This window comes from Hippopotamus amphibius, chromosome 1, assembly GCF_030028045.1.
Source record: "Hippopotamus amphibius kiboko isolate mHipAmp2 chromosome 1, mHipAmp2.hap2, whole genome shotgun sequence".
Classification (NCBI taxonomy): domain Eukaryota; kingdom Metazoa; phylum Chordata; class Mammalia; order Artiodactyla; family Hippopotamidae; genus Hippopotamus; species Hippopotamus amphibius.
In genome coordinates, this window is record NC_080186.1 from 142728605 (window position 1) to 142755759 (window position 27155).

At 38.1% G+C, this 27155-nt stretch overlaps 2 protein-coding genes across 4 annotated transcripts; one reads left to right on the forward strand and one right to left on the reverse strand.

Moving 5' to 3' along the window:
- Positions 1-992: 992 nt before the first annotated feature.
- Positions 993-11640, reverse strand: PTTG1 (PTTG1 regulator of sister chromatid separation, securin). Of its 3 annotated transcripts, none has more exons than XM_057729791.1 (6): positions 11568-11640; positions 7416-7516; positions 6879-7063; positions 5393-5486; positions 1915-2073; positions 993-1153 (listed from the first exon to the last, which is right to left on the reverse strand). In XM_057729791.1, exons 2-6 carry the CDS (start codon positions 7504-7506, stop codon positions 1074-1076), a joined length of 609 nt encoding a protein of 202 aa, XP_057585774.1. In that variant the 5' UTR covers positions 7507-7516; positions 11568-11640; the 3' UTR covers positions 993-1073. The 3 variants fall into 3 exon arrangements, with proteins under 3 accessions (XP_057585774.1, XP_057585782.1, XP_057585765.1); XM_057729799.1 differs by lacking the exon at positions 11568-11640 and adding an exon at positions 7956-8027 and having other exon boundaries at positions 6879-7060; XM_057729782.1 differs by lacking the exon at positions 11568-11640 and adding an exon at positions 7956-8027.
- A 9-nt stretch (positions 11641-11649) lies between these two features.
- SLU7 (SLU7 homolog, splicing factor) lies at positions 11650-27078 on the forward strand. Its single transcript, XM_057729759.1, has 16 exons — positions 11650-11757; positions 13851-14036; positions 14338-14491; positions 14830-14910; positions 15201-15365; positions 16385-16453; positions 19271-19318; positions 19508-19639; positions 19903-20000; positions 20423-20490; positions 20625-20764; positions 21605-21766; positions 24272-24376; positions 24535-24606; positions 24720-24836; positions 25500-27078. The coding sequence occupies exons 2-16, from the start codon at positions 13867-13869 to the stop codon at positions 25677-25679; spliced, it is 1761 nt and encodes a 586-aa protein (XP_057585742.1). The 5' UTR covers positions 11650-11757; positions 13851-13866; the 3' UTR covers positions 25680-27078.
- The last annotated feature ends 77 nt before the right edge of the window (positions 27079-27155 follow it).

Sequence of the window (27155 nt, forward strand, 5' to 3'; positions counted from 1 at the left end):
AAGTTAAGTGAGTTAAATAGGCTGGGTCACAGAAGAGACAAAGTAAGAGGAATACATCAGTTCTCCCTTCAAGCCATCTCACATAGGGTCTAGAGGACAGAAAACCCACACTCCACCTAAAAAGCAGCCAGCACTCCATCACCACTCTACCAAGTGCTGGAAACAAGGACCTACGATTAACAGGTCTGCTTTTCCAAGAGAAGCTCCAAAACCAAAGATATGTGAAACTCTAATTTAAAATAGTGGCAACAATTAATTTTTTTTAAACATCATCCACCCCCTCTGCCCAAAAAAAAAAAAAAGAAAAAGAAAATCCATGGGCAATCATTAACAATCTGATATTTTGATTCCAAACTCAGTTATGGAATCAAAATACTAGCTCTATTGTTTTCTAGTTCTTCATGTCTTTGGCATATCAGTGAACTTCTGAGCTTTGTTGTCCTCGTCTGAAAAACAGGGTCATGAACATGAAACACAATAGTGCTCACTTAAATTCCCAACACAGGGTTATCAACTAGAGTTTCCTATAGGTAGAGAGTGGATCTTACTATCAGTAAATTATCTGCTGTGGTCTTCAAAGAACCTAATTGAAGAGGTCAAGGAGGTACAATCCTCAGGAGAGCCTTTCAAATTCTGATCAATGAATACAGAGTATTGAAGTCGTTAGAAACTAAATAGAACCAGCAATAAAGAATGCCTAAGCAACAGACACTTACTGAGCTGGTAGTGGCTCTTCTAATTAAGAGATTTAACAACTGTCACTATTTAATGGCCACAAAAAGGTAGTAAAGTATATATGGAGGGGTACATGTTTCAGGGAAAACAGTGGCAGCTTCTAAAATAAGCTGTTAAAACAGAGGGTTTCAGGGTAAGTTTTACAACTCAAACATCTCTCATCAGATTACAGATGTTCGTCTGTTAGACACGTCTACTAGTTTTCATACTGTTTTAAGCAAATTCCAAACAATACCACAGTATCAACCACAATATTAGGAAGAGTCTGTTAAACAAAGAATTGCTTTATTAATACAAACTATTCATACATACCCACAAACTATAAAGTGCTAAGAAATTTAAATATCTAAGTCATAGCAAACAGGTGGCAATTCAACATCCAGGGTCGACAGAATGCTTGAGGGAGACTGCAACAGATCTAGAAAACAGGAATTTCTTATTGAATATCTGCAAATCCACGTGTCCATCAACATACACACTACTCACTTTTAATCATTAATTCTTGTTTTTCCCTTTATCTAATGAATCTTTACTCCCACCCTGCCTACACACACACACACACATATCACACACATACACCCTCTCATTTATGCCTTGGAATGTGGCTGTGGTCCCAGAATTAAACTTCATTAGGAAATAATTCATAGAAGTACCTGAAATTCTATCGTTCTTACAGACCCAAGTAAGAGCCAACAATTATCACTAGTACTGTAATTTAGAAAATAGCTATTCTATCAGAATAGAAAACATACTAAAGATGGCTTTTGACCACCAGTTTCAACCAAGACCTCAGACCTTCTGCAATAAGGTTTGCCAATTAATGCTATTGCACAGGTCTTGATCCTACACGAGCTTTGGATGTAACTTGGAATTCTCATTCCAAGCAAGTTTATTTTACTTCAACTTATAATCCAAGAAGTTATACACTAAATTTCATCTTGTTTTGCTTGTATCTAAGATTGTCCAGATTCCAGAATGACTTAATTTTATTGGGCATTTGGGACTAAAAAGCAGTACCAGTTGAGAACAGTCTTCCTCAGCCTGAAGGCTTATCCCTGCGGTCTGAAGGAATGAAATTACTCACAGGCTAACCTTCTGCATGACCCTGTCCCCATAGTACTGGAAGTGTTACCACACAGATTGTTTACAGCCCTTCTAGAAGGGCACTCGTTCACTTACTAGACTCCCACGGTGGAGGAGGCATCTTCAGAGGTGAAGGGGGGCCCAGGTGTAACAGCTGCTCAAGCTCCCTCTCCTCATTGAGGATCATGAGAGGCACTCCATTCAACGGGAGGTGTGCAACCTGGTGCTCTTCAGGCAGGTCGAAACTCTCGAAATCTGCCACAGAAAGCACTATGTCAGGGCAGCAGTTCTCAGGGCAGCCAGCCTTCACAGGGCCCATGAGCTCAAACTATTTTCAGAGTAATGTTAATACCTTTTCCCACTGTGTTGACATTTGCAATGATGGTCCAAAAGCAATGGTGGATAAAACTGCTGTGCTTTAGCAGTGGCAATAAACTATATTTAGTAGTCACTATATTCCTTGCTACCATTCACTTGCAGTAAAAAAAAAAAAATGCCTGTTCCACATAATATCACTTTACCACATGCAGTAAAAAGTATTAATTTTATTAGCTCTCAATCCTTGAGAACATGTCTTTTTAGTATTCTGTTTATGATGTGAAATGTGCCATAAAACACTTCCACCGCGTACTGAAGGACCATGATATTTGCCAAGAAAAAAGATTTGAGCGATTATTTGATTTGCAGACTAAACTAGAGGCCTTATTCCTGGACACTGTTTACTTGAAAGAACTGAAAGACAAACTGTGGTAACTCAGCCTTGGATATGTGTTGCACATTTTTCTCCAAGGAATGAAAGGAGTCTACCACTTCAAGGGAAACAGTATTTGTTGCCAATGATAAAATTCACAATTTCAAGGGGAAGAAAAAACTAGAATTTGAGAAAATTTATCTGTAACCATTAGCTTGACAGCTTCCCAATACTGAAGACTTTTCTGATGAGATCAGCAGTGGTATGAGTGAGTGTGTTTTTGATACTGCATAATGAAACATTTCAACATGTAAATGACCTACCTTTCCCAGAGAACCAGAATTTATAAATGATCAATGGTGATAAATGCAGGATAAAAGATACAAAGCACAAAAGAGACCAACGGATTTCACTGTGAGAGCACAAAATGTTTAACGGAAGGGGTTCCACATTTCAACTATAGGTGAAGAAACAGCCACTTGTTGAATATTAGTGTAACAGCAAAGAAAACTATATTTATCTGAAAAGACTTAAAATGCTTCTCTTTTCTAACCACGTGTCTGCATAAGGCCAGATTTTCTTCATATACTTCAACCAAGACAACAGACTGAATGCAGAATCCCATGTGAATCCAGCTGTTTTATGTTAAGCCAAACTAAGCAAATTTCCAAAACAATAAAATCACGCCATTCTAAGTTTTTTTAGGTAAAAAAAAATTTGTTTTAAGTTGTGTACATTAATGTAATGAGTTTACTGTTTTCAAATGAATTAACACTTTTTTAATTCCTCTATTTTAATTTCTAATATAGGATATATAAACAACACACAAAAGTTCTTAGGGTTTTCACTAATTTTTAAGGGTGTAAAAGTCCTAAAACACATTTAAGAAAGTGTTTCAGGCAACATTCTTAAAATCCAAGTGACTTACTGATTAGGAATTATTTAAAACAACCAACTTTTCTTGACAGTAACAAAGTAGGATTTAAATATTGAGTTTTGCCTCTTTTCGAAGAGGTAATTTAATGGACAACCTAAAAAAATGGATATATTTCTAGAAACATACAACCTGCCAAGACTGCATCAAGAACAGACAATTTGAACAGATTGATTACAGCAGTAAAACTTAATTTGTAATTTAAAAAAACTCCCCAAGAAGTTAATTTAAGCATTTTCTCAAAAGCTAAGAACAAAGAGGGAGAGAGAACCATCATTTTCTGAAGTGTGAAAGTTCTCTAAAGCCGAAATACTAGGAATTAGTCTATTCCTTTTCAAGCCTGATAAAGCCCAGAATTCAAAAAGGAATTGAGTGACATGTGACTACTTAATCTAAACCACTGAATTCTAAAGGAAAACAGACAAAAGACCCCAGAGGAAATAAGTCTGCATCTTACAGGGCTAACAACCTTAATTCACAGAAAGTTCTTTACACATACTCACAGTGTAAGAAAGTCACAAAAATCAAGAGAAAACAAAGATACAAACAGAAAATTTAAAAACTATAAATGACCAATAGTCAAAAATGCTCAGACACACTCATATACCCCACTTTAAAATGATAAAATACCAGCTACTATTCTGGTAAAGGTTGGAATTTTAAAACATTTGCAGTTAGAGAATATGGGGGAGGCAGGCATCCTCACCCACTGAAGAAGGTTTCAATAACTTATGCTCCTATTTTGTATGGCAATTTAGTAATATCTCTTTCCTCCAACACAGCATATCGCAGTCCTCTTTCCTGGTCAATATGCATAAATCTACCACATTTTCCTGAATGGTAATCATTAGAAAAGATGCATACATTTTACCAAAATTTAATCACACAGCTTTGAGACCCACCAATCCTTCTTGCAGTTTACTATCCAGATAGACTCACAAACTCTTAACAATAATTGCAGAATTGTTTTGTAATGTATAAAAGCCAGAAACAACCTAGACGTATACTAGTGGAATAATTAAATGCTCTTTGCATCAAAGGGCCAAAAAGCCAGCTCAGAAATCTCAAAGGCCCTGTGTGATTTGTCCCTACCCTCTCACCAGTCTCATCCTTCACTCTGCCTTTCAGTTTCCCAGAATCACTCCAGTCCTTTTTTTCTGCCTCAGGATCACTGCACACACTTTTATCTGTCACAGTGCTCTTGCCCTGCCCTGTTCCTTCTTCACCCAACTATCTCCGTATATCCTTCAAGACTCCACTGGGTGTCACTTCCTGAGAGAACGCTTCCCTGCTCTTCCAGGCTAGGTTCAGTCCCCCTAACAGGCCGTTTTTCTCCTTACACTCAAAGTGAGATGATTTGTCCGGTGCCTTTTGACTTTTGGCAATGCGCATCAGTGACTTTCCCTCCAAATTGTAGGCTTCCTCAGGGTGGGGCCTGTCTTGTTAATCACAGCATCCCAAGCTTAATGGTGCCTCATGTTATGGTAGCCTCTCCTCAAATGTGAGTAAATAAGAGCTTAAAAAGCTGGTTCTCTAATAGAAAATATTTCAGATACACGTAGCAGGCTGAAGGAGTAAAAAAGCACATGTTTTCACTGGCTATGTGGATTTTTCAAGCATTGTTCAACTTGACATAAAGGCTACTTTCTAAAAGGCTTGCTAAGAAGACTGCCCACAAACACTGAACAAGTCTAACCTCCCCCAGGTGGTTAGCTTTTGAGGCCAGGAACAATGTTTTCCACACCTTTGCTCTGATTCCTCTTCTGACCTAAGATGGTACCTTACAAAGAAATCCACGACAAGTGTATTTATTCAAAGCAACCCAGATTCAGATGGCCTTGTTATCGTTTGGGCTCACATGGCACATTCATAGCCATATCAAGTTACAGCTGAATTGGATCCTAAGAGAAACTCAAGGCTAAAGCATTTGTGAAATACCAAGATATTACCTAACGGATTGAAGGGAAAGAATTTTTCTATTTCTGGATAGGCATCATCTGAGGCAGGAACAGAGCTTTTTGCTTTAACGGTCTTCTCAGTCATCTATAACAACCCAAGAAAACACGCATTAGCGAGAGTGGAAGCCTTGTCAACAGATTAGTACAAGAGATCAGAGGGCTTCTTCAAGACATGTGATTGCTTCACCACATTTTAAATTGTTTTCGATTTCATGCTGACTTTTAAGAAACCATAGTCCTTCATCCTCAAAATTACACACAAGTACAATTCAGCAAGCAATTCTGGTATCACGGCTCAAAAGTTAAGCCTGAAGTTTACAACTGTGGTATCATGGCTCAAAAGTTAAGTCTGAAGTTTAAGTATCAGCACCTGTTAGCATAAGTTATCCACATGCAGAGCGGGGTTAATTCAGAGCTAACTAATTGGCTCAATCACCCAACCTAACAGAGGAGAAAATGGGCATGAATCACCCAGAACAGAAGCTAATCCCAGAAGCCAATTTTGACTTTTGGAAATGAGATTTTCCATCAGTGTGTGCATCACTGTTACCTAAATCATTTGCTTAGTTAATATTAAAAGCCAGTTGGTGTTCCTCAAATACACACACTGAGTAAGAGGCAGCCAAAGACAGCCAAGGACTTTAGAAGCCCACAGTGGATAATTCCCTAGTCTGGAATCAGCAGGCAGTCCAGGATTGGTGGGGGCCAAAATGAAAGCCTACAAAGTCTTGATTCATTCTAATGTCACATATGCATGCTTACGGAAAATCCCTAAGGCGGGGTTTCCCACATTTCAGTTCTCTCACAATTCTCATCATTTTTGTTATACCCTTGCAATACTTGCATTTAACATTGCTCTTACTCAACTCAGTTGTTTTTTCAAAAGTCATCCTTGTCCTAAAACCACACATGGAAGTCTCAGTTTGAGATCAAGTACTAGTTGTTTTCTTTTAATGCATGTTAAACAGAACAATTATTGAAAGAAAGTGTCAATCCACATGCTGAAGTTATCTTTCACAGCCAAGTCCTCTCAGTCTGGGATGCACTGACCTACAGTTTGTAAACACACATACAAAGGTCAACATGCTACCAAGTTTTAACCTAAAAAGTTGGTACTTGCTCTGGAAGGAGGGGGAAGAGGATGGCAGCACCTGAGCTGTTATATTAGCAATGTGACTTACCTCTCAGTACTTTTTAACCTGTAAGTACATTCTACCAACCAATCTGCTTCAAGACACTTGTTGAAGGCAGGTGAGGCAAAAATATTCACCAGCTGCTTCTGATACTTGCAATCTTGAGGTACAGAGGAAGTCCACAAAGATAGTATGATGATTCTCTTTTGCTAATCAATGTTTGCTAGTCTCTATTTCCTTCTATTCACACAGGAGAAAGTCAGGTAGGATGCCAATAGCCATTCTTAAGAGTCAAAAGTGTTTAAAGTGTTTAAACAGTGTCTTTATTTATAGCCCACACTTACCTTTTTGGAAGAGAAGGTTGTCTGTTTCTGTTTGAGGGGTCCATTAGTCTTAACTGACTTTTCTGTAGCTCTGTTGACAGTTCCCAAAGCCTTTCTGGCAGCTTTAGGTAAAGTTGGTGGAGCATCAAACATTTTGCCAACATGTGGTGTTGAAACCTGAGATCTCCCATCTAAAGCTTTGACTGCTAAAGAAAAAGTCTCACAGTAAGATTATGCCAGAAGTAAACACCTGTGCAACTTGAAGGCTTACAGTGCCTTAAACTTTGCCTAATTCTCACACTCAAACTTAACCCCCATTTTTGACAGTGGCATGGTCCTATGCCCAATAGTACTTCAGTTCAGTACCTTCTTAAATAATCTCATTAAGATAATGAACATGAAAAGGAGACCCATAACAAGCACCTGGCAGTAGCATTATTGCGTAAACTCAACTCCAACTGCCGGTGAAGTACACTAATCCCCGCCTCCCCCAGCTCCAGGAAACACCCACCACTGATTCACTTCACCTGTGTACCTGACTGTGTCCTGCATACTTACAAGGCCCAGACCCCAGCTTCAGCCCGTCCTTAGGAGCCATGCGGGTGCCTGGTTCTCCATTTTCCTTATCAACATAGATCAGAGTAGCCATTCTGGATTACCTAGGGGTGTGAAATACTCATTAGACCCTGGGAGTTAGAGAAGATGAAAGAAGCTAAGGTGTAGCACAGACCCAACTTTCTACCCTGGGCACGTCTTCGCAAAAACAAGAGCTAAGCAGCGGGAGAAGCCCACTCTTGAGCCAACGAGCACGTAATGCAGCTCTTAACTCCTGATGCCTGCGTCAGAAGCCTTAAGTTCCCGGAGAGCTAGCGGTTTGGGACCAGCACAAGCCCTGGTACCCATCGGAACCGAACCGCCGTGCGTCGCGGAAGCAGCCCAAGGCCATGGCTCCACTAGGTAAGTCCCAGGCCCCGGCTCCCAAACCCCGCGTGCCACAACTACAGAGCCCACGGTCCCCAGTTCCCAGACTCCCACCCCCGCTTCCTACCCCGCCGGACCCCGCCCGCCCAACCACTCGCGACCGCTCCGTTCACCCACGTTGAGAACAACAGCCAAACTCTCTCAAGACCCGGTCTCCAGCAGTCGCGCCAGGCTCCGCGTTTAAACCACAACTTATGCCCCTATTGGTTCATCCGCCCAGGAGGCGGGACAGGAGTGGAGCGGAGGCTCCCCAGAAGAACCAATAGGAGGAACCTAAACGCGCTGGGCTCCGCCCTGAAAGCGTTTCCCGGCAACGCTGTTGTTTGTTTCCATGCAGGAAAAAATCAAACCCGCTGACACCTTGATGGTGGATTTCTGGTGTTTTTTAACCTGTTCCCCACAGAGGTAGAAGGGGAGTAAATATGATCTCCAATTCCAAGAAATAAATAATTTTTATTTATTATTGTAATACCAAGATACAGAGTTAGTTTTTGGAGTTGTTTTTTCCTGCGACACTTTGGTGTCCAAGACGTTTTTAAATCAGAAGATTGTGAAGTTCAAAAAGTCAAGGTGAGGTGGTGACAGAACTGTTTTCCTAAAGTCTTCAACTAATCAACTGTTTTTCCAGAGCGTAAATACACCGGATCAAATCAAAAAGAAGAGGCAGCACTGGAGGAAAAGCATTGTAGTCATCGGAAAAATGACTAAGGAAAATGGATACATAACAGTTGTATGTCAATTGGAGATATAAAAAATAAATATACAGTCACTGTAGTCAGGTGTGGAAAAAACCCATATTAGGTCTAGAGAACACTAGCAGAGCTGAATTAAAAATTAAGAAGAAATGAAAGTACAGATAGATAAAACAGCGGGGTTTCTGTCATTCCGTTGTGCTTGTGATTAACAATGGACTGATTCCGAAACTAGCATAATATTGTAAGTCAATTATACTTCAGCTTTTTTAATGGACTGATCATTTCCTAATTGCAGGACTATCAGCAATATTTCAGGTTAGGATACTGTCTCTGTTATACAGAATTTGGCTTAGAAACAAAATGATCTAATGAGTACATAATTCAGACTTGCTTTAAAATTCTATCATTTAATAGGGGCTTATTGGGCTTCCTAGGTGGTGCAGTGGTTAAGAATCCGCCTGCCAATGCAGAGGACATGGGTTCGATCCCTGCTCCAGGAAGATCCCACATGCCACGGAGCAACTAAGCCCGTGTGCCCAAAAAAAAAATAATAATAATAATAGGGGCTTATTTTAAACCTTTAACACGTCAACAATATATTCATCAAAGCTGGTGGGGGAAGCACAGAAGGGTGAACAGGAGAAAAAGATTAGAGGAATAATAAAGATACCCAAAAGGAATTCCAATTTCCAAGAAATGGGGAGAAATTGTGCTTGAAAAACTTGGTGACCTTTTCCTTTCTACAGTAAATGGTAATATACTGCACAAGATAAAGGAATCAATTCAGAAGACCAAGAGTGACCTGTGTCATCCAAACCCTACTCCCAACAGGTCACCAGATAGTTTTTAACTTGCAGGTTAAGTTGGGAGAGAGGAGTTGAGACTACATTACTCTTTCACAAAAGGCTTAGCTCTACACCTGGCATAGATATGGTTCAAAATATGTGCCAGTTCATTGTCCCTTCTTCCCTGGCATTTCAGGACCAAAACTGATTGAATGATTCATTCATTCAAAAAATGTTTATTGAATGCTTATTAAATGCTGGTCACTGTGCTAGACATCAAGAAGAAAATAGGAAGGACAAAAAAAATGCATACCTTTTTTGCTCCTTTCCTGTCTTCTCCTTTATCCCTACCCCTCCCCTTATTTCCTCCCTGTATCTCCTTCTAAATGTCTCAGCTTCACATTACATCATCAGCACACAAAAGTGTTCACTTTGAAACCAAATCTGCACAACACAGTCAAAAAACAAAATTCAATCAAGTAAACCTGAAGATCTGATTGGCTTTATTCAACTCATGAATTTGCATTCCACCTAGCAACCAGAAGGGTGCTCCAAGGGGTTGTGCAAACTGGAAAGATTTTACTGAAAGAAGAGTGGGGCATGGGAGCTATTAGCAAAACAAAAGAAAGGATTATTTTTAGGCCAGGGCAGGGGAGGGAGTGGGGAGGAACGGCAAGGTTTTTACAGCTGATTGCCTCTTCCTCTGAGAGGCAGGGCAGGGGTGAGGGGATGATGGAAAGGGTCCACGTGACAGATTACCTCTTCACTACTGACCAGGAAAGTCCCAACGGGTTGATTAGATTATGTTTCTTTGGTACCCACCAGGAAATTCCCAACTGGTTGATTGGATTACATTTCTGGGGATTAGGTTGAGTATTAAATCTAGGTTTGGTATCACAGGCTTTAGCACAAGTGATGCCATTTTGGGCCTAATGGCTTTTCTCTTTAACAACACCTACAGCTTCCAAGTGGGGATTCTTTATCTCCTGAGGTTTTTGAGTGCAAGGTTTATATCTCCCTAGGGTAAGTCTTCCCCCTACAACAGAAAGCACTAGGTCTCCCAAGGTCATGCAGTAACTAAAATGCCACAACCACTCCCTCTTTGAGTAACCACCGTTTTCTTATTAATAATGCCCCAAACCCACTCTACTATGCCCTAGACTATTACTGGAGATACCCAATTGCTAAATCACCCTCACCTCATAACTGCACCTAGATCCTAATGAATCCCAGTTTGTCAAATAGCAACGCATTCAGAACTGATTCCTACTGTCTTGGACCCTCCTCAGAATCCTCCAGGGGGAATCTGAACCTTACAAAAGGTTCTTCCCTCTTGCCCAGCACGTTCTATAATTCCTCTGAGAGATGTGCTCCCTGGCTTGTGCCTGGTACTTTTAACTAAATAGACCCTATCACTTCCAAGCAAATTTCCAGAATTGTTTTAAGGAGATAAAAATTAAGTGTGAGTGATTCACAGACTACTCACTTTCAGACTATTTTCTGACAATTTCTATTACTTCAACTATTGCCCTGTAAAATCAGAATTAATATTTACATTCCTATCCTCTGGGCACTGAAAATTCTTGATAAAAAAAATAGATTATATTATGATGAGGTCTCTTATTGAGACAAGGATGTCACTTTGACATTTGAAAGAAATACATATTGTTTTGAAAAATAAAACAAAAAGTGACCAGAACAGATGACAAAAAAAAATTAGGGAAAATTCTACTCTAAAATTATTTTCCAGTATTTTATTTCATAGTATACTTTAAAGGAAGGTTGAGATGTCATAGATATTGTTTTCCCACAATGGAAATCGTTTTATAGTTTTTTTTTCCTAATGGTAAAATACATTGGGGCGAGGTGTCATAATTACCCAATAGTGCCCTATGTTCTCATAGCACTTGGTATTCCTTTCACAGCGGCTTTCTAGAACTATAAATTATTTCAATAATTCAGTGTCTTTCTCACTCTGCATGATGTAAATTCGAGAAGAAGACACTTCGTGTTCACCTTGTCCCCACCCGTGTTACACTACCCACTACCTGGCTACTAATTAGTACAAATTTTAACGGTTCCTTTTTTTTAACGTCACGCACTTCCCCATTCGTTTCGTAGCGCTCTACTAAGGCTTACGCTGTTGTCTGTTCTCCGTATTAGATTTCTGCTTGTTTGTTTTGTTTTACGTCGTAAGATCCGGAGACTGAAAATAAACAACAGGCGAAAAGAAAAGAAGCTACTCATACCTATCTCATCCTACAAACGCACGGTAGAGAAACAGGCACAGCTTGAGATCTCGCGAGATCAGCTCCGCTTGTGTGGTCGTCCGGAAGGTGCCGCGGTGGCTGCCGGGAGAGGGAGGAAGTGAGGAAGTAAACATTGATGGTCGACTTCCTTCGTGTCCGGCTGTCTTGGGGTCAGCAGCGACAGGACGGGGTAAGGAGATATTGTGAGAATTTAGGGAAGGGAAGAGGGTGAAGGTGCACAACCCCAGGAAGTGGATCAAAGGCTCCTAATTCTTAGAAATATTCTCACCGGATTGATGAACGCCAGGTTGAGGAGGGAACCGGGACCGAGAAGGAAGTCGCCGTCCTAGGCCTCAATCGTGGTACTCTCAGTTGTGCCCAGTCAGACCAGGACTGTGTCTTCAGTGAATTTTAAAGAATTATAAAATGCCATTGGAGATGAACTATCCAATATAGTAGCTATTAACTGTTTGTGGTTCTTAAGCACTTGAAATGTTGACTAGTCTGAATACGTGTAAAATCCAGATCAGATTTTAAAGACTTAGTTTTTATAAGTCTAAACAGATTTTTTCCTATGTTGAAATGATAATATTTTGGCATATTGGGTTAAATATTGCAAAAATAATTTTGCTTGTTTCTTTTTACTTTTTAATATGGCTACGGAATATTTTAAATGACACATAGGGTTGGTGTTCTGTTTCTCTTGGACAGCGCTGCATTAGAAGGTTTTAAGCTTGGGTAGTGGGGCATGATATGAGCAAATTTGTGTTTTGAAAAAAATAACACTGCAATGTGGAGAACTGATTGGAGGGAATCGGAAGAGACTAGTAGGGGAAAGTAATTAACACTAAGGTTATTGATAGTAGAAGTACTAGATGAATTTGAGTGATATTCAGAGGGTGAAAATAGCAGTACTTAGTGATGAAATAGGTATGGGAATTAGCTGGAACACTTATGAAAAGGGATGGATGGTGGTGTCTTTCATCAAGAGAAGGAACAGTGGAAGATTAGATTTCATAGAGAAGATTATGACCGAATTAAGATTTGTTGAGTTCAGGTTTCTCTGAGACATCTTAAGTGGAGGTATTGATTCTTTAAAGTAAGCAATTGGAATGTATTTATCTGAAGCTCAGATAAAAGGCCTGGGGTAGAGAAATAAATTGGAGAGCCAACAGTTGTGTATTGTGGCTATTGACACCTTGGAAATAGATGAGCTTGTCCTCTGGTGTTGTTTAGAGTTATGAAGGAGGCCCTAAGATTGAGCCTTGTGGAATCTAAAATTAAACAGCTGGGCAGAAATGAATGAACTTACAAAGGATACAGGAGAAGCAGAGGAGTACAAGAAAAACCAAGAGTATAGTGTCACATAAGCCAATGGATAAGAATATATCAAAAGGAGGAGGAACAGAACTGAAAAATGTCCAGAGGACTAGGCACATTGATAACTTGGTGGTATCTTTGGAGTGGGGGGAGGGGGTAGGAACTAAATCAGCGTGATTTAGAAGAGGAGTAGAAGATGAGGAAATAGAGACAATGAATATATGTAATCTTCAAGCGTCCAGTCTTTCAAAGGAACAGAGATAGGACCCTGTGTAGTCATTAAGGGCTAGTGTGGTAGAAAAGTTTGAGACATATGTAGAGAGGAATTCAGGAATATATGTGAAAGAAAAAGTCATGAAATTTTTTAATTTTATTTTTTGGCTGCATTGGGTCTTTGTTGCTGCATGCCGGCTTTCTCTAGCTGTGGTGAGCAGGGGTGGGGGTGCTACTCTTCGTTGTGGCCCTCAGGCTCCTCATCTTTTCATTGCAGTAGCTTCTCTTGTTGCGGAGCACGGGCCCTAGAGCACTTGGGCCCTAGAGTCCTCGGGCTTCAGTAATTGTGGCTCGCGGGCTCTGGAGTGCAGACTCAGTAGTTGTGGCACATGGGCTCAGCCACTCCACGGCATGTGGGATCTTCCTAGACCAGGGATCAAACCCATGTCCCCTGCATTGGCAGGCAGATTCTTAACCACTGCACCACCAGGGAAGTCCCTGAAATTTTAAATACATGTGTATGTCTCTCCATTTATAAATTAGAGTTGAGAGGGAAAAATTCAACAGTATATAAAGATTTTTGTGGATGGGAAAGAGACCTTTCCCTTACAGATACTATGAAAGACTAAGAACATATGAAACATTCTGTATAACCTACAGTATGTGTTACTAGGGTGTACTTTTGATAGTTTCACTGGTGAATTCACGAAGGCCTAGTTTATACTAATAGATATTTCTTCCTTTTCATAGAGGAGGCCAGATAACCATGTCAGCTGCAGCTGTGGATGCAGTTAATGCGGCCCCCCTGTCGGGGTCCAAAGAAATGACTTTGGAGGAACCAAAGAAGATGACCAGAGAGGACTGGAGAAAGAAGAAGGAGCTAGAAGAACAACGAAAATTGGGTAATGCCCCTGCAGAAGTTGATGAAGAAGGAAAGTAAGTACTTCAATTTTTTGCAAGATCTGTTCATTGAGAATTCAAATTCATGTCTACTTAGTTTACCGATTTCCCATCCTTTGCTTTGACAGGAAGCCATCTTTACCATTTCCATCATTTTCGTTTTTATTTATTTTATCAAACTCATATGTTTAAGGTTTAGTAATCATATAATAATGGACTTACAAAATCCCACTGCAATATCTCTATTCTTAGATTCTGTATAGGCTAGCTTTGTAATTATAATATCAATTATTTTTCAAATTCATTCTGTAAAAAAGGAAAATTTATTTTATTACAGAGACATCAATCCTCATATTCCTCAGTATATTTCTTCAGTGCCATGGTATATTGATCCATCAAAAAGACCTACTTTAAAGCACCAGAGACCACAGCCAGAGAAACAGAAGCAGTTCAGCTCATCTGGAGAATGGTATAAGAGGGGTGTAAAAGATGTACGTATGCAACCTGTGTATATGCATGTGGAAATGGAGATTTTTAAGAACTTAATAAAAGAACCTCTAATGCAATATTATATATAAAGTACAAACAGATTACATGACCTTTTCTCTGGTATTAAAATTCACAATACATACTACTCTAGCTTCTATATTTTATATATTTGATATTGCTGAAGTCTTTAAACTTTCTCATTTGTAAAAGTGGAGATTCTAACTGGTTTTCCTCTTAATGAATAAATCATTTCACTAGACAATATAGTAAGGAGAGCCAAAGTTATTTTTAACACTCTTAGATAAAAATTTTCTTTGTTTTTCTTTATATCCATTTATAGAATTCCATAACTACTAAGTACCGCAAAGGAGCATGTGAAAACTGTGGAGCCATGACACACAAAAAGAAAGACTGCTTTGAGGTAAGTTCTCCTTTGAGAATTTTGGAAACTGTTGTCAGCGAGTCTCTTTCTTTATTCCTGTCAGAGAACTTAATTCTAATTTTTTAATTACCTATATTTAGGTACAAGTTAAATAAAAATAATTTGAATGAAATTAGTTCAGCAACATCAAAATTTTTAGCTGGAAGACTAACTGATAATTGAATAAACCATAAAGTCCCATGGTATGTTCACATCTGCTCTGTATAAAGATTACATGAAATTTTTCTCTGGGCTACAGGTACAGATTTAACCTTAATTCTGTTTTCCAGAGACCTAGGCGAGTTGGAGCAAAATTTACAGGTACTAATATAGCTCCAGATGAACATGTCCAGCCTCAGCTGATGTTTGACTACGATGGGAAGAGGGATCGGTGGAATGGCTACAATCCAGAAGAACACATGAAAATTGTAGAAGAGTATGCCAAAGTTGATCTGGTGAGCACAGTGCACTGCTTTCCTGCTATCCTTAAAGAATATACATTCTGCTGTAGCTCTAATTTAGCACCTCTTTATTTGAGTCTTTAAGCAGTATAAAAATGATGGCATTTTTATTATTGTAGTAGTGGTAAGCCTAACTGAATAGTGAAATAAACAGTGTGCTAGCCCTATTTGGCAGCAATTTCTTTTTATTTCATTCTTGTATTGTCCTTTACTCCCTGACTTAAGTTTCAGAAAATACTGGAAGCATAAGAACAGATTAGTGTCCAAAGCTTTTGGCTTTCTGAGGTTATAAACTCTTGGCCCCCAGACTGTATCTTGCCTATGGGCCTGTTTTATAGTTGTCTCACATAGTATTTGAGGGTGATGGAAGGGGAATAGGATAACTCATTTCAGAAAATTGAATTTTAATTAATTTTAACCTCAATTTTTTCTGTTAAGATTTCACTCCAACACTGCCTTTTTTGTTTTTGTTTTTTTTAAGTAGAATTAACATTTAAAATCATGGGATTTCACATAAAAATCTGAATTTTATCTTTTCTTGAACAATGAAACATGTGGTAATCCTGGGCCAGCCTGGAAGAGTCAGTCATCTTGAGTCAGGTGGCACCTTGTCAGCAGGGCTTGCTCTCTGCAGTTTACCCCTGGTGTTGTCTAGTTCAGTTCACATTAATGCCTGGTTCAAACAGGAGTTCTGTGTAAATATGGCCAATTGGATCCGACTCATTTTTGTGTTTTGAGGGGTTTCTTTTGTTTGTTTTTTTGGCCATGCCATGCAGCTTGTTCCCCAGTCAGGGATCGAACCTGGGCCCTCAGTACTGAGGGCACAGAATCTTAACCACTGAACTGCCAGGGAATTCCCTGTAACTCCTGTTCTTTAGGAGCCAGAGGTCTAGAGCTACAAGACATTACCTTGTCCAGTGATCTTTTCTGAAAGCAATAAGCTTTTACACCTATAAAAATTAAATGTTCAGTTGAATGTTGTAAGTAAATTTCGAATGTTTCTTTTTTCTTAGGCAAAACGAACGCTGAAAGCCCAAAAACTCCAAGAAGAATTAGCCTCAGGAAAATTAGTGGAACAGGCTGTAAGTAGTAAAATGATCATTTTAAAAAAAAATTCATACTCTTAGTAAACAAAAAATGAAGATTGAAACAAAAATTCCAGTTAAAAATGATTTGAGAGAGAGGGGTGCTATCAAGGGGAAAGAGTAAAACTGACACAGGGTTCATGGGACTATAAATTGATGCAGTCATTTTGGGGAGAATATTGCCATAAAACACTTATATACCTTTTCTGGAATTAAATTAGTAGATCCATCCATCCTAAAAATCTTCTAGTATTCAGAAAAACCATTATGCATAAAGATGTTCATTGCAGCACTTTTTACAACAGCAAGAAATTGAAATAGTTTAGTAGGGAATGAGTAAAGTGAGCTATCCTTCCTCTGCATGATAGAATGTTCATAGCTCTTAAAATGGCTTTTATCAAAACTTAGGAACAACACTGAATAACACTTATGTTTTAGTGACACATGTAAAATATGATATTACCACACAGGGAAGATGACCAGAACACCAGTTCTCATTTAATATAAAATTAGTCAGTTTTTCTTTCTATTTAGTTACGTCAGTATTTCCCACATTTTCCATAATGAGCATGTGATAATTTTGTAGCTAGACAAAAAGGATTTTCAAACTAAGAAAATAGATCTATTGCAGATAGGGTTTTTTCCTTTTTTTTTTTTTTCCTGGTTAGTCAACTTAATCGTTAAAGTATATTTTGCTGATTAGAGTTGTGAAAGTTTCTTTTTAACAAACTATGGAATAAGTAAATGATAAACATTTTCGAGTTGTCAAGTTTAAATTTCTAAAAGGGACCCTTAGCAAGTATAATTAGAAAGGAAACAAAACTAGGTAAGTTAATCACCAAGTGAGCAGTCATAGAGGCTACCTATCAGGCAGGTTCAAAGCACAAGTTAACAGACAGATGATGTTAAAATCCAGCTCTGCTCCTGGCTAGCTAGATGGTCCTAGAAAAATTAATTTGCCTCTCTGAGCCTCAGTTTATCATCTCTAAAGCTGACAGAACAACAGCTACCCTACCCACTACCCCCCCCCAGGCTTAGCATACATATCACAGAGTAAACACTTGGTAATTGGTAACTATTGTTGTGATTGTTGTTAATCATTACCAGCTCTGGGAAAAAAGAAGAGGGCCTTTTTCTGTTGTTGTCTCTTGTAAACATAATTTATTTTCCTGGTAAGCATACTTAAATGTATGTAAGGGATTGACGAATTTTGCCCATTTGGATATGAAGATTAACTACATATAGAAGAGCCATGTCTACTATAGAGATTTAGCTGTCTGTATAGCAATATAAATGTCTTTTGTTAAACTAGCAACTTGTAAGAACTCCCAAAAAAAAATTTTTAAGCGTTTCTAATTTTGAAGGTAACACATACTCAGAAAAAATATATAGAAAATTATAAAGAAGAAAAATATCCTGTGTTAACTGTTAACATTTTGAAGTAGGCCTTTCCTTGTCCTAGTCCACCCCCTCACGTATATCCATGTATGCGTGTGATTATAACAACAACATGTTTTTTAACTGGATTCATCTTTACATACTTGTTTATCACCTACTCTTTCAATTAAACAATATTCAATGCAAGGAGAACTTGTTCTCTATATCATTAAATGTAGACCTATAACATTTATTTTTATATAAATTCACATGGTTCAATAATCAAAATAATTGAAGAAGACAGATGTGCAGTGAAGTCTACCACGCCTGCCTCCATCCACCCTATCTCTAAACCTCACCTCCCCATAACCTTTTTTATTTTTCTTACAGATCCTTTCAGTTTTCTTGTGTAAATACAAACAAATATGTAATCTTATTCCCATCTTTCCCTCTTTTTTTTTCCTTCAAACAAAAAAAGGTAGCAAAGTATACGTATTTTTCTGCACTTTGGACAGAATCGCTTTAATGGTGGTTCAGTGTTTATTGAGTGCAGTAATTTATATAACCAATCAGCTCTTGTTGATTTGTTTTTTTCCCAATTATTTGTACAATACACAACACTCGATTCTTATACATACATCTTTATATAATAGGCATACTATTTCCTTATGATAAATCCCTAAAAGTGTAATTATTGGTGCACTGAATATGTATATTTAAAATTCAATGACTTATCACTTAGCTAGTGTTCAGAAAGGCTATACAAATTTTTGCTTCCGCCAATATACTATGTGTGTGTATGTATATTTTTATACACACATTTCCACGTCCCCCTATAAGGTATTCTTTTTAACCTGTGAAGCCTTTTTAAAGGGACATGATAAAGCACTAAGCACTTTGCTCTAGGCATTCTGTGGAGTCAGAGAATATCCTGACCAATTGCTAATGAAGAAGAGTGTCTTTGAAGCAAGGATTTCACATTCTCCTTAAATCATAATATCTTGTCACCTGAATAGATTTCTTCATTGCCCAAATTCTACAAAGGCTGTTTTGGCTCTAAAGATACTTATTACATGATCCTGGTAACTTTTCTTTTTGGCCTTAATAGAAAAATAGTGAAAATGTTATGTTTGAAGATGAACACATGTGAAATGAATGTTTATTAGGTATATTGATCAATGTAAGCTTTCTGTTATGTTTGTGTGATTATAATCCTATCATCAATGGAAATTTTGGATTTGTAGACAGTCTAATAAAATTAACTATTCACAATGACATACTTGTATTCAAAACTTAAGTGCTCTCTACAAGTAAGAATTATGAGAATTTGTTCAGTTAAATTTGTTATATTATTTTAACTATGCTTTTAAAGTGTTAAATAATCAGTTGATTCAGTGGAATAAAATTACAAATTCATTTCCTTCTTTCACAACACAGAATTCTCCAAAACACCAGTGGGGAGAAGAGGAACCAAACTCTCAGACGGTAGTAAATATGTGCCCTATCTGGATATACATTAAATTTTTAAATTTTTGGTGGCCAATATTAATATATAATTCATAATAATAATAGGTTTAAAGAACACAACGAGTAAGGGTTTGCTTAAAGGGAAAACAAGAAATAGATGCTCCTCCTTTTTTCTTAAATTTTTCCCCCTTTCTCTTCTTCTTTCAGGAAAAAGATCATAACAGTGAAGATGAGGATGAAGATAAATATGCAGATGATATTGACATGCCTGGACAGAATTTCGACTCTAAGAGACGAATTACTGTCCGGAATCTCAGGATTCGAGAAGATATTGCAAAAGTAAGCCTTACCAACTTAACATACATATTCAAAAAATATTTGTCTTCCCAGCCTAAATTTTGTCTACTCATGGTATCTTGGTGGTATATGGGTAATATATAGTCAGTCATTCCAAGGTTAGTATCGTTCTGGATTTCTTTCTCTTCAGCTGTACCCCAGACATACACACACACATTTAATTGACTCCTCCTACTGGTCTGCTGAAATCTTCTTTAATGAAAGTAAACATTAACACAGTCTTAAAACATTTTTTTCCTTACTAGTATTTGCGGAATTTAGATCCAAATTCTGCTTACTATGATCCCAAAACTAGAGCGATGAGAGAGAATCCCTATGCCAATGCAGGAAAGAATCCAGATGAGTAAGTACCAAACTCAATGTAAAGATTTCAAGGTGGGGGAGGGGAAGGGGTTTTGGGGGTGGTTGGGGGTTTTTTGTGTGTTTTATTTGGTTGCACCCAGTCCTAGTTGCAGCAGGCAGGCTCCTTAGCTGTGGCTCACCTGCTCCTTAGTTGTGGCATTCAAACTCTTAGTTGCAGCATGCAAACTCTTAGTTGTGGCATGCATGTGGGATCTAGTTCCCTGACCAGGGATCAAACTCAGGCTCCCTGCATAGGGAGCACAGAGTCTCAACCACTCCGCCACCAGGGAATTCCCCAGGGAGTTTTTATTCATAAAACGCAGTCTGAATTAAAATGAGCATCACCTGTGGTCGGGTCCAAAAAGAATTTTCTTGAAGAATTCAATCGCTGAAACAATTTTTTTTTTAAATTTGTGTTTACAGAGTGAGCTATGCTGGAGATAACTTTGTTAGATACACAGGTGATACCATTTCAATGGCTCAGACACAATGTAAGTGTTTCCTCTATCTCAAGGTATTTTGTATCAGCTCATAAGAAATTTGGGGGCATCTTTTAAAGCTTGTTTTCGGGAAGCGTGCAGACAGTGTAGCTGACAACTCATTACGATGTTTTTAATTACCCTAGTGTTTGCTTGGGAAGCCTATGACAAGGGGTCTGAGGTGCATCTGCAAGCCGATCCTACAAAACTAGAGCTGTTGTATAAGTCCTTCAAAGTCAAGAAAGAAGACTTCAAAGAACAGCAGAAAGAAAGCATCCTGGAAAAGGTAATTTGGACCAAACTGCTAAAGGAAAACATTCCTTAAATAGAAATTACCAGTTAACATTTGATTTACATTTGGAATACAGTACACCGTCTGTTTTAATCCATTAGGATTAGTCCTTTCCTTCCATTGATGCAATCAATTGGTATACAGTATCGGTATAGCTATATCAGTGAGCTTTTGCAGCAAAACAAACCACCTTAAAACTTAATAGTTTAAAATAAACATTTCTTATTTCTCATCATTTTGTATGTCAGCTGGGTCTCCTGGTCTGAGCCTGCCTATCTGAAGCTGGATGATCTCGAATGGCCTCACTTTGGTTTCTAGCAGTTAGCAGACCTTACCTGTCCTGAGAAGGCCTCACCTGGAACAACTCATCTCTGCTCCAAATAGGTTCTCATCCCCTGATAGGATAGCCCAGCTTCTTTACTTGGCATTCTCAGGATACCAGAGACTAGCAACAAAGTGTGTCCCAGTGCACAAGTGTTTTTCAAGCCTTTGCTTACATCATATTTGCCAATATTCCACAGGCCAGAACAAGTAGCATGGCCAGGCCCAGCCAGATGCAAGCAATGGAACAGCAAAGTCATGTGGCAAATGGGCATGCATACAGGATAAGGGGCATTTTATGAGCATTTTGTAATCTACCACACTCAAACAGATGAGTCACAGCTTTTATTTGCCTGTGAAAATTTGGTGGCATTTTTTTTTTGCACTGTGTTTTGTATAACAAAGCCCATGAAGAATAGTCCACTAATCTTTCTGATTAGAAATAAACCTTCAGTTGATATTTGAATGCAAATCTTTGTAAAATGTATTTAATAATGTTCAACTTCCTTTTAGTATGGTGGCCAAGAACACTTGGATGCCCCTCCAGCTGAATTGCTTTTAGCTCAGACTGAAGACTACGTGGAGTACTCAAGACACGGCACAGTCATCAAAGGACAGGAGAGGGCTGTCGCCTGCTCCAAGTACGAGGAGGATGTGAAGATCCACAATCATACAGTATGTGTTGAACCAGAACTATTTTTGTGTCCTTGTTAGCATTTTGTTCTGGATTGTATTTTTCATTAGTAAATCATTGTTGTGTTGTGTTTTGTTTTTTGCATTTTAACTTTGTCTTATTTTTTTAATACAGTTTTTATTTTTATTTATTTTTTTAATTTATTTATTTATTTATGTATTGGCTGTGTTGAGTATTGTTGCTGTGCGCAGGCTTTCTCTAGTTGCGGCGAGCGTTGCAGTGAGCAGGCGTCACACTGCTGTGGCTTCTTTTGTTGCAGAGCACGGGCTCTAGGTGCATGGGCTTCATTCAGTAGTTGTGGCACATGGGCTCAGCAGTTGTGGCTTGAGGGCTCTAGAGCGCAGGCTCAGTAGTTGTGGTGCACAGGCTTAGCCACTCCTCAGGCATGTGGGATCTTCCCAGACCAGGGCTCAAACCCGTGTTCCCGGCATTGGCAGGTGGATTCTTAACCACTAGCACCACCAGGGAAGTCCTTTAATACAATTTTTAAAGGTTATACTCCATTTACAGTTATTACAAAATATTGGCTATATTCCCTGCATTATACAGTACATCCTTGTAGCCTGTCTTACACCCAATAGTTTATACCTTCCACTACACACACCCCCACTCCCCACTATACTGCCTTTACCCTCCTCTCCACTGGTAACCACTAGTTTGTTCTCTATATCTGTGAGTCAGCTTTTTTGTTGTTATATTCACTAGTTTGTTGTATTTTTTAGATTCCACATGGAAGTGATATCATTCAGTATTTGTCTTTCTCTGACTTATTTCCCTTAGCATAATGCCTTTCAAGTCCATCTATGTTGCTGCAGATGGTAAAATTTTGTTTTTTTTTATGGCTGAGTTGTTTTCCATTGTATTATATATATATATCATCTTATTTATCCATTCATCTGTTGATGGACACTTAGGTTGCGTCCATATATTGGCAATTGTAAATATTGCTACTGTGAACATTGGGGTGCATGTATCTTTTCAAATTAGTTTTTTTGTTTTTATCAGATACATACCCAGGAGTGGAATTGCTGGGTCATATGGTAGTTCTACTTTTAGTTTTTTGAGAAATATACTGTTTGCAACACTGGCTGTACCATTGCTGTTTTATGAAATTTTCCCAAAATGTGAAAGAATACTGTTATATTCACCCATGTACCCTCCATCTAGATTCAGATTTTTTTTTTTTTTACAGATAACCATATATGCCTTGTCTAGTGGTATGTGTGTATAACTGTGCATTTTTTTGACTGAACATTTGGAAATTACAGATATCATGACATTTCACCCATAATACTGTATGTATCATGTATTGTAAAGTTAAGGATGCTCTCCTATATAACTGCATTACCATTATCTCACTTCAGAAAATTTGACATTAATGCCTTAATATCACCTAATCTCTCGTCCTTACTCACATTTTACAAAATATACCCCAGAATACCTTTATATAGCTGTTTGGGGTTTTTTGGTTCCAGGGGTGAGGGGGTTGTTTTGTGTGTGAGAGAGACACAGAATCCAATCATAGTTTACAGTTTGATTGTTATTTGGTTGTTATCTCTCTTTTTTCTACATGTATCTCCCCTTTTTCATGACAGTGACTAACAGATCATGCCAGTTATCTTGTAAACTGTCTCATATTCTGTATTTGACTGGTTCCTAGTGATATCATATAACTTATTCCTGTATTCCCTGTATTTCCTATAAACAGGAATTCAGGTCTAAAGGCTTGATTGGATATAAGTTAAATATTTTGAGAGGAACACTTCAGAGATGATATAGTATATGTCATATTGCATCACATGATAAAGCATATAATTCGCTATTCTTTTGAAGTACCCAAACTACACTTGTCTCTCTAAGTAAGAGTCAAAACCTAGCTGCCTAATAGGAGCCACGCCAGTAATCACATGTGAGTAAAATGAGCCAGGCAGATTTTACAAACTAGAGAACACAAGCCCTGTTTAATAGGGGCATCCACTGGTCAGCAACAGCCAGTTATTGACAAGTGGGAATGTGGACCCAGAAACTCCTAATCCTAAATTTTTCAAGAGAAGTCAGATAGCCTAAATTTTTTAATTTTGGGGGGGAATAGAATGTAAGACCATTGTAACCACACCATCTCCCTGTTAGGTAGCCCTAGAATCCCCTTAATTTTCCTCCTTTTATCACCAGTATATAGGAATAACCAACAAGGACCTACTGTATAACACAGGGAACTATACTCAATATTTTGTAATAACCTATAAGAGAAAATCTGAAAAAGAATAGGAATATATATATAAACACATACGTGTGTGTGTGTGTGTGTAACTGAATCACTGGGCTGGACACCTGAAATTAACACGATGTGGTAAAACAACTATGCTTCAGTTTCTTAAAATAATAAAATTAATGATAGAATTTTAAAAAAATCGTATATGAGAGACCCTAGTTTCAGATTCCTTTTTAAATAACCCCTCTCTCTCTTGCTCTCTCTCTCTCTGCAGCATATCTGGGGATCTTACTGGAAAGAAGGCCGATGGGGATACAAATGCTGTCACTCTTTTTTCAAGTATTCCTATTGTACTGGAGAAGCTGGGAAGGAGATTGCTGTAAGTAATTGTCCACTAGTTCTTAAAAGTGAAAACCAGCCAAAGCTATTAAGTTAAAATTTGTATGAAACATGTATCTTTATGCTTCAAGTTTTAACTTTTTCTTAGATGATTGGTAACTATGACTCTTAAGTTAGATTACATATATTTTTCCACAGAATTCAGAGGAATGTATTATAAATGATACAACTGGAGAAGAATCTGTGAAAAAACCTCAAACCCTCATGGAGGTAAGTCCATGATCATTTGTCCTCAGTGTTTAAGTCTTGGAGGGAAGACTTTAAAACCTGCACTAGAACTTGTTTTTGCATTAACAACACTATATTTCAATCCTCCCTATCAGATGCATCAGGAAAAACTAAAAGAGGAGAAAAAGAAGAAGAAGAAGAAGAAGAGGAAGCATCGAAAGAGCAGCTCAGAGAGTGATGACGAAGAAAAGAAACATGAAAAATTGAAAAAGGTACTCTGTGACGGCTAAATAGATCGTAAAAGTGACCGTGGTATTCTTTATTTGTAGGGACCTTAGGAAACTATCTAGTCCTGTTTCCAAGCTCATTTTAAAAATAAGCAAACGAGCCCTTACTCTGGGTGATTTGCTCAGGTCACCAATCAGGTCTAGAATACAAATGGAGATTTTGTGTGTCTTGGTATGGGCTGCTTTTTGAACTATTTGTTGAATATCACGAATGCACAGAAGAAAAATGCTTGGTATAGCTGTTATTTTAGAGTTATTGACATGTTCCCCAGAGAGAATTGCCATCTAGCTCTATAATTTGTAAGTTTCAGAAAGTCTTGGGAAACGTCAGAATTGCAGTCTCCACCAAAAGCATCAGTTGCTGGCTTCTGCCAGTAAAAATGAACCTCATTCAGTTTTTGTTGTTAAATAAAATTTCTTCACCGTTGAAAATGTCATAGAATGTTTTGTGCCCTGTTAAAATATATGAGCCAAATAGTGATTAGTTGTAGCTTGACAGTGAAAGGGCTGACTCCCAAGTTCTTTCAGGCAATCTAGTGTTTTGATGTAGCAAGTCACAGTCAGTGGGGTCTTTTGGTACTCTGCCACTTTTGAACAGAAGATATCTGATGTAGAGCCACGGTACTCATGTCTGTCTTCTCATTACAGGCACTGAATGCAGAGGAGGCCCGTCTTCTTCACGTCAAGGAGATCATGCAGATTGATGAGAGGAAGCGGCCTTACAATAGCATATATGAAACTCGGGAACCCACTGAAGAGGAAATGGAGGCCTACAGAATGAAACGTCAGAGGCCAGATGACCCCATGGCCTCCTTCCTTGGACAATAGTGACTGGTCACAGATGGTCACCCAAGATAGACTCTGCTGATTTTTATCAATGGAAAAATCCATATCTACTCTCCTTGCTGCCTGACTTTAATAAAGCATCCAGAAGACTCATAGTAAATTCATTCCTTTCCACACTGAAGAAACAGAGAAGAAAAAACAAAAAGCGGTACATTAAGTGCAGATTAAGATTTTATTTCCAATTTTATATTAGTGACGTGGAAAAAAAGACTTGGCTTTCCACGTATCATGAATATCTTCTCAACATTTATTTATTAAGTTTCAAACTTTATTTCCTCAATTTTTATGGCCCTTTATCTAGTGTTAGCACTCATTCTGAAGGCAATTAATTACTCTTTCTCAAAAGAAGGGCTTCATTGTTTTTAATTAGTAGTAACTATAATTATAGTTATTTGATAATCATTTCTTTTTGCCTCCTCAGATTTTTCTGATCTGAAGCTAATATCCTATATCCTTTGGATTACCAAAAGGAAATCTGTGGAACATGTGAATAACTTTATCCCTAAAGTCAATCTGCATTGTAATAATTCTGTTTTCCACTTGGTTATACGTTTTTTATTTTGAAAACATTTCCTTGAACCTTACACTTAGAACTAAATGTGTTAGCCTTTGAATAGAAAAAAACACTATTTTGTCACCCTTGAGTCAGTGTTGACTGATCAGTACTAGCTCTTATATGATTCTGGACATGAGTGTTTAGACACGCAAATCTTTTCCTGTGTCATATAGGATATGGTTTGTGATGCTAATTGCCGTTTTAATTGTGTTTGCCTTTATATAACAATCATGAGTATTAGATTTTTAAAAGATTGTAGAATATCTGTTGTACGTAATCTTTAGAGCCAGCAGGTATCTTTGTAAAATTTGCAAAAAGTGAAACCTAAAGTTGAAGGCTTCTTCAAAGAATTACAAGTATAGCTTGTAGGGCTATTTGTAACTGAGCTCACCATGATTTTTAGGCTTCTTCTAAGAACACTGTGAAGATAATACTGACAGTGAGAGTGGGATCAGTGAAAACAGCCTATTTAAAACCCCTGACACAAGTACATTGACTTTTAACAGCTCACTGGCTTTTCTAAACTACCAAAACCCACTAGAATATTGCATTAAGTTAGCATCTCAGAAATAGTGCTGGTGGGAGGGTAACTGAATCAAACTGTCAGGTACTATGGATATACGTGGTATCTCGATTCAGACCTGTATGAAATTAAAACAGCAATGCAAATGGATCTAATTCTTACCTACTTTAAGAATGTCAAAAATTTATGTTTTCATATTCCTACCTTAACATGGGATGGTTCAACATAAAGTCTGATATTACTGTCTATTTTGTATTTTATTTATCTTTTGTCAATAAAGATATATAGTTGAGAATACTTAACTGTGATGGTTTGTAGCATTATTTCAAATATTTGGCAGAACAACGTTGATAGGACTGGCAGAAAGCCTGGGTTACCT

Coding starts and splice junctions, on each gene's coding strand:
- PTTG1 (XM_057729791.1), bottom strand. CDS start 7,506: ATGGCTACTCTGATCTATGTTGATAAGGAAAATGGAGAACCAGGCACC. Junction 7,064..7,415: donor GAAGCTGGGGTCTGGGCCTT/GTAAGTATGCAG, acceptor CTTTTTCTTTAG/CAGTCAAAGCTTTAGATGGG. Junction 5,487..6,878: donor CAACCTTCTCTTCCAAAAAG/GTAAGTGTGGGC, acceptor GGGTTGTTATAG/ATGACTGAGAAGACCGTTAA.
- SLU7 (XM_057729759.1), top strand. CDS start 13,867: ATGTCAGCTGCAGCTGTGGATGCAGTTAATGCGGCCCCCCTGTCGGGG. Junction 15,366..16,384: donor AGTATGCCAAAGTTGATCTG/GTGAGCACAGTG, acceptor CTTTTTTCTTAG/GCAAAACGAACGCTGAAAGC. Junction 20,001..20,422: donor GCAGGAAAGAATCCAGATGA/GTAAGTACCAAA, acceptor TTGTGTTTACAG/AGTGAGCTATGCTGGAGATA.